This window comes from Coffea arabica, chromosome 10e (assembly GCF_036785885.1).
Source record: "Coffea arabica cultivar ET-39 chromosome 10e, Coffea Arabica ET-39 HiFi, whole genome shotgun sequence".
NCBI lineage: Eukaryota > Viridiplantae > Streptophyta > Magnoliopsida > Gentianales > Rubiaceae > Coffea > Coffea arabica.
The window spans coordinates 41,829,051-41,837,385 of NC_092328.1; the positions used below are offsets into that span (position 1 = coordinate 41,829,051).

Consider the following 8,335-nt stretch of genomic DNA (forward strand, 5'->3'; position numbering starts at 1 on the left):
ATTAAGCCATAAATTAGGCTTAAAACAATAGTTTTTACGAGTCCTCACAATATATATATTAACAAAAATATTTATTCTCTAGAAACACAACTTTAATTCTATAATACAAACACAAAAATATTTTGACTACAAAAACATATAAATATATTTTTATATCCTATTTATCACCCATTTTACATATCTCCACTTTTTCCAAAATATATTTTACTGCAACCAATTATTTTTCAAAATATAACATAATTCCTCTCTATTTCAAAAATACTCCTTCAATAATATTCGTTAATAACCCAATTATCAACTTAAACTTCTTCCATTTTTAAATTAAATAGCATAACACAAATACAACCGCCATAAAATACTTATCAACAAAAAATTCATAACTATCTAATAAATACAAATTAATTGTACCACTTTCCATTACCTTCCATTTACTCTATTCCAAAAATATTACTTCAATAATATTTCAAAAACTAAAAAATTCAAAAATATACAACTAAAAACCAAAATTTAAAAAAAAACTTTTCTCTAAAATTATAACCTACATTATCATTAATAATATGGGATAAAGCAACAATGGCAAAAAAATATGCAATTGAATCCTTTGACAGAGTACTTAGAGATTTGCTGAATTCTGATCAAATATTTGGTGGAAAACTCATTGTTTTCGGTGGAAATTTTCGACAGACTTTACCAATCGTCCACAAAGGTCAAAGAGAAGATTACATTTCTGCATCTCTCATCAACTCATATATTTGGCCACACCTCCAAAAGATTCGATTGACTGAAAATATGAGAGCATTTCTCGATCCATCATTCTCAGATTTTCTGCTGAATATTGGAAATGGCACACAAGCAACCATTGCAAATGACAAGATACAATTGCCTTCTTCTATGATTGTCTCTTTCATTAATGATGATCAGCAATCCTTGCACACTCTGATAGACACTGTTTATCCATCTCTATCTAGCTTTTGCCCTCAGAATTCAACTCTCATTAACAGAGCCATTCTCAGTACAACAAATGATATTGTGCACGAAATCAATCAAATTTTGATTCAGAAGTTCCCTGGAGAAGAAATCAAATATATCAGCTTCGATGAGACAATAAATCCAACAAAACAAGCTGATCACGGTGACTTCTTAAATACTATCCACCCCCAGGATTACCTCCACATTTGTTGATTTTGAAACCAAATTGCCCAGTTATTCTCCTAAGAAATCTGAATCCAGCAAAGGACTATGCAATGGAACCCCCCATGATATGCTTAAATTTTAACAAAAACATCACACATGCACAAATTTCGGTTGGAATTCATTCTGGTAAACAGGTTTTCATTCCTCGCATTCCATTGCACAGTTCTAATGATGAGTCATATCCAATACCTTTCAAGCGTACTCAGTTCCCAATTTCATTATGTTTTGCCATGACAATTAATAAATCACAGAGACAAACACTTGATTTTGTAGGATTATATTTGAAGGAACCAGTATTTTCACATGGCCAATTATATGTTGCATTATCAAGGGCCAGAATTGCTAATGATGTTAAAATTTTACTCAGACGCATTGCTTCTGATTCTTTGTCCAGTAATTGTACTCGAAATGTAGTGTATCAAGAAATTTTAGCAGCTGCAGCTGAAGATTAAGTACTGAACTTAAAAGTTTTCAATTAAAAGTGCTTATATTCAGCATCTTATATATTTGCATCATTCCATCCATATTAATATACTTTTGATGTTCTATATTGCAGGCATGGATGACAAATGCACTCCTGTGAATAGTTTGACAAATAAATCAAGTGAGTGGATAATTAAAGTCGTTCTAATTGAAAATCCTATGTATATCTAATACATACTAACGAATAAAAATTCTATATGTATCTAATCAATATATAAAAATCGATTATGCTATTTTGTATTAATGCAGATCAATGAAAATTATATATGTTTAACCTATATCTAATATATATAAATTAATAATACTGCCTTGTATTAACATATAATAAGTGTTATTTATATCAAATAATTATAATTTCGAGACTATTTCTATATTTATAATTTTCTCTCCTTCTTTATATTTATCCGCTTATTTATTAACTCGCTTATTTATTAATTTTGTCGAAAGTGTATATTGACAAAAATATTAACTATTAAAAAAATACGCAAATCACTAAAAATGCTATGCACATCTAATACATAAAATAGCCTTCTTTTTATGTTTATTCGCTTATTTATTAATTTTCTCCAAAATATATACATTAGCAAAAATATTAAATGTGAAAAAAATGCAAATTCCTAAAATTCCTACGTACATCTAATATATGCAAATGAATAAAAATTCTATGTGTATCCAATCAGTATATATAAATCAATTATACTGTTTCGTATTAATACAAATCAATGAAAATCGTATGTACTTAATATGTATCTAATGTATATAAATTTAATTAATTTTCTCCAAAATGTATATATTAGCAAAAATATTAAATATGAAAAAAATATGCAAATCGCTAAAAATCCTACGTGCATCTCTAAAATGTGTATATTAACAAACATATTAAATATCAAAAAAACATGCAGGTTGCTATATACACAAACATATTAATCAATATATATAAATCGATTATGGTGTTTTGTATTAATGCAGATCAATGAAAATCATATATGTTTAGCATGCATCTAATATATATAAATTAATAATACTACTTTGTATTAACATATAATAAGTGTTATTTATGTGAAATAATTATGATTTCGACACTATTTCTATGTTTATAATTTTCCATCATTCTTTATATTTATCCGCTTATTTATTAACTCACTTATTTATTAACTTTGTCAAAAGTGTGTGTATTGAAAAAAAATATTAACTATCAAAAAACTACGCAGGTCACTAAAAATCCTATGTATATCTAATACATACTAACGAATAAAAATTCTATATGTATCTAATCAATAGATATAAATCGATTATGCTATTTTATATTAATGCAGATCAATGAAAATTATATGTGTTTAACGTATATCTAATATATATAAATTAATAATACTACCTTGTATTAACATATAATAAGTGTTATTTATATCAAATAATTATAATTTCGAGACTATTTCTATATTTATAATTTTCCCTCCTTCTTTATATTTATCCACTTATTTATTAACATGCTTATTTATTAATTTTGTCGAAAGTGTGTATATTGACAAAAATATTAACAGTTAAAAAATTTCACAAATCACTAAAAATGCTATGCACATCTAATACATAAAATAGCCTTATTTTTATATTTATTCGCTTATTTATTAATTTTCTCCAAAATATATATATTAGAAAAAATATTAAATATGAAAAAATATGCAAATTCCTAAAAATCCTACGTACATCTAATATATGCAGATGAATAAAAATTCTATGTGTATCCAATCAGTATATATAAATCAATTATACTATTTCGTATTAATACAAATCAATGAAAATCATATGTACGTACTTAACATGTATCTAATATATATAAATTTAATTAATTTTCTCCAAAATGTATATATTAGCAAAAATATTAAATATGAAAAAATATGCAAATCGCTAAAAATCCTACGTGCACCTAACATATGCAAATGAATACAAATTCTATGTGTATCCAGTCAATATATATAAATTGATTATGCTATTTCGTATTAATACAAATGAATGAAAATCATATGTACTTGACATGTATCTAATATATATAAACTTAAAATTAAATCAATCCAATATTTATTGATTCAAAAAACAATTATTCGATCAATAAATACAAATATATGATTCTAAATTTATAATTTCAAATTGTTAAAAATCCTTAATTTGTATATATTATATTTATGAATTTGTATTCTTCACTATATTTCTTTTCTTTTAGTTTTTCAATACTAAACTCTTCCACTATCTAACACACGATCTTGAATCTTTGGTGAGTTTCATACAAATTACATTCCAATCAATATAATTCATGCACTACATTGCTACTCTCATTTCATAATACAACTACATTTTTTCCCTATTTTCTATCTCAGGTACTCATTGGTGATATACCCTCGCATATACAAACAGACAACATATGAGTCATCAATTGCTATCATGCTAAAACTCGATGGATCTTTCGCTAGAAGGAATAGAAATAACAGAAGGTTGGCCAATATTCGCACAAAAACACTTCTTACATGAAGGAAGTGTCATCCTGTTCACCCTACTCAATGAAAACAATTATCATCTGCAGCTCTTTAGCAAAGACTTTATCCAACAATCATAATTAAACATGACCACTACAGCTTCTTGCAATAGCAATTATCTGTTCCCTAAATTTTCTTTATTCTACTTCCACTTATATTTAACAATATAAAAATAAACATATTGAAATTATTTTGAATTATTAATTTATCTCAACTCTTAAAAAATGATTTACATTCCATTAATTTAAATAATATTTACATCCTGTTACTTTTAAAAAATTAAATACAAATCACAACAATATTACTATATCTATTTATAAATATATTAATCCAATATATTGTTCCTCTATTTATTATTCCAACCCTACTATCATATAAAACACTCTAAACATTAATTATTAAATAAATCTTACATTACCCTTAAACAATCAATAATGGGCACCCCACGAAACTCGCGGGGCACAATGCCTAGTCTTGGGGTAATGAAGCTCGCAAAACAACAGAAAAGTTTCCCTTTATCACACTTCCTTTTCTTTTCTTATCAAATCCCATATCCCAAACTAGTTGTTAAAGAGTCTTCGTGCTCTCTCAAATATCAAATAAACTTGCCTTAGATAAGTTGGCCGCCTGATCATTTCATTTCTTAGGGTAATGAATCTTGCAAAATGATAGAAAAAGTTTTCCTTTCTCACACTTCTTTTTCTTGTCTTGTCAAATTCCATCTCGCAAATTAGCTGCTAGAGAGTTTTCATGCTCTTTTAAATATTAAATCAACTCGTCCTAGATAAATTGGCCGCTTGGTGAAACTTAAAATGCAGATCGAAACTATAACCTTTGCACTTACAGTAAAATTCAAAAGGTGTCTCTTTAGTTTAGAGGTGGGAACTATTACCTCTAGTCCCTTGACTCATTTGGGCCTCCATTAGATAGGAGATCACAGTTTCAAATCTCTATGCACCTGCAACAGAATCCAAATCTGAATGGTGTATTTCTGATTTAGAAGTGAGAACCTCTATTTCTGTCTCTTTTGACTCATTTAGGCCCTCCTTTAAATAGGGAGTAGTATAGAAGTTACCAATAGGCAAAAAATAAATAAATAAATATGAAACGCGCCTTTTACATTTTTTTTTTTTGTCAACACAGGGGTGTCCGGGTCAAGATCCGAAGGCGGCCCGACTAATCCCCTGCGCCTGGAGTACAGCACCACCCCAACCGCACCCAGGCGTTAAGTGAGGTTCGACCCCACGACCTGCGAGTGCCGGAAGCAGCCACAGACCGCGTGATCTAGCCCGGGGGGTGAAACGTGCCTTTTATAAGTTCCCAAAATTTCCCCGATTGACCTTTTATCTTATCTTAAACTACATAAAGCGGCGAAGCTCCAGCTACAGTTGATTGTCTTGGTTTCAATGTGATTCTCCGGCTGATTTTGCCTTTTTGTGTCTTTTACTTTGTCTTTCAACATTATATTTTGCCCCCGCATGGAGCAGCTTTGTCTATTGTTCTTTCTTTTCTCCTTTTAGCTTTTGCCATCTATTCCGATTGTGCCCTTTGTCCAGGTTTATTTGTAATTCCGGTGTCAATTTTGTCCTTTTATTTTTTGTACCTTGCCGTGCTGCTGTATCTCCTGTCTCCAGTCGTCCATATCCCAGGAAATATTTAATTCACTGCAGATTTTGCCTTTTTGTGTCTTTTACTTTGTCTTTCAACATTATATTTTGCCCCCGCATGGAGCAGCTTTGTCTATTGTTCTTTCTTTTCTCCTTTTAGCTTTTGCCATCTATTCCGATTGTGCCCTTTGTCCAGGTTTATTTGTAATTCCGGTGTCAATTTTGTCCTTTTATTTTTTGTACCTTGTCGTGCTGCTGTATCTCCTGTCTCCAGTCGTCCATATCCCAGGAAATATTTAATTCACTGCAGCATGTATATCTGCAACGAAATTCTGCACGCATCTGATGAATGCAAATCAAAGCATAATGTCCCTCTATTTTTTAAAAACCTCGCTTCTGTAACAAAACCAATCCTGCAACGAAATTCTGCACGCATCTGATGAATGCAGATCAAAGCATAATTTCCCTCTATTTTTTAAAAACCTCGCTTCTGTAACAAAACCAATCGCTTGTCGATTTACTGAATAAAATCAATTGTATCGGTTTTAATATAAAAAATACTATTGTTACAATATTTGTTAATTTTAAATTATGTAAAACTGCAAGTTATAGAATTATTAGTCTAAAGCTTTTGCATTTTAAGACTAAGTTACTTAAAATAAATATAACAAATACACAATAATAATTAATTAGATGTTTATCTATTAGTCAATACAATTTTCCTTTTTTTCTTTTTACTGATTAATTATTAGTCTGTAGAATTATTAGTCTAAAGCTTTGACATTTTAAGACTAACTGACATAAAATAAATATAACAAATCCAAAATAATAATCAATTACATGTTTATTTATTAGTCAGTACAGATTTTCCGTTTTTGCTTTTTCCTAATTAATGACACATTTATTCTGAAAAATGTAAGATAATTTCCCTATGCTCCAAAAATATTACTTTTATCATATTCCTTTAGAACATCGCTTTTATTCTCTACATTAATTAGATAACTGCTTCAAAAATAATGGGATCATTTCCCCTTATTTCATAAATATTACTTTTGTAATATTTATTGATCAATAAATTATTATTATTGTGCTATATATTTTTTCTATAAAGTTATCCGTTTACAATTATCTCTTTTCCTTGATCATCCCCTATCCATTGTCTAATCAATATTGAGTCTGCCCATGTCGTTTTCTATATTAAGCCTGCTTTATAGCCACGTGCTATTCATCCAATTGCATTGGTGGTACTTGTCTTTATCCTTTTCACATCAATTGGTTTTCACTGTCTAATCTACATTAAATGCATCTGTTTGCTTTTTTGGTACTTACACTTTCCTACAGCTGTTCATTCTATCTTAATTACTTACTTTTATTCCTTCCAGTCTGCTATCCATGCGATTTGTACTACCGCTAATTTCCCACTTTTATTTGACCTCTTATTTCCATTCCTTTCATCACAATATACTTCCCAACTGAGTTTCTCACCTTTTATTCTACTGTATCTTTCTCTCATCCTTATTTTCTCCTGCTTTACTGCATCTTCGTTCTTCCAAGTTCTGCCTGGTAAATTACCTTCTAATTCTTTGTTTTGTTTCTCTCAACTTTTCTTCCTGTTTCATGTTTGGTTTCCTTTTATGTCCATGTTTTATATATCTCTTCCACCAGTCTTCCCCCTCCATTAATAACAACTTTGCCCTTTGTTGTTGTCCGCTGTTGATCAACCATGCATTTATGTCATTATATATTATTGCTTCTGCTATTTATGATGATGCATTTAATCTCTCATGCATGTCTTTTTCTTCCAATAGATTGCTGGCTCCTTTGGTTACGCCTTTTTTTAGCAACCTTGTCCATGTTTTTACTCACTGCATTATACTGTTCTCATTCCCATGTTATGTACGTTTCATTTTCATTCCATGCATGCTTTTATCTTTTGTTGTATCTGATTTTACTATCAATTCTTTTTCTTCATTTTGATTGTTTCTCCTTTTTATTTTGATTTATTATAAATCTCTGTATATTTTGATTCCAGGCTCTTCTGTCTTTTCCTCCTTGTTCCATTTCTTTCTGGCTCTTTCCTATCAGGTAAAACGTTATCTATATTCTTTTATATTGCACTTACTATCTTATCTGATTTTCATATTTTCCTGGCTCATATAAATTTCCTATACTTTTATTGCGATGCTATCCTTTATATTTGTTCCTACCTCTATAACAATTGTGATTCCTACGCTCTGTCATTTTTCCTCCAGCATCGACTCATTAATTAGCTATCCTATATAATTATAGATACCCTTAATTATACTGTATCTTCCTTTATGTTTCTTACTTTTATTTAGTATGCCTCGAAAGCGTAAACTTTGCTCGCAAGATGAATACCGCATGCAAAATAATCAGCGACGCCGAGACAGATATGTTGCCAAGATAGTCAATCGTCAGCAGCATGGTGCTCAGATAGACAGCAAAAAAACAACCTCTATTACACTTCAACAAACACGCAACGTTAATGTTGCAGATGTTCTT

General features: G+C 29.7%; 1 protein-coding gene across 1 annotated transcript; it reads left to right on the plus strand.

Moving 5' to 3' along the window:
• The first annotated feature begins 573 nt into the window (after window positions 1-573).
• LOC140015243 (uncharacterized) lies at window positions 574-1,182 on the plus strand. Its single transcript, XM_072067164.1, has one exon. It carries the CDS (start codon window positions 574-576, stop codon window positions 1,180-1,182), a length of 609 nt encoding a protein of 202 aa, XP_071923265.1.
• Window positions 1,183-8,335: the final 7,153 nt, after the last annotated feature.

What these genes read in the sequence shown, in the direction of transcription:
- LOC140015243 (XM_072067164.1), top strand. Translation starts at nt 574, where the DNA reads ATGGCAAAAAAATATGCAATTGAATCCTTTGACAGAGTACTTAGAGAT.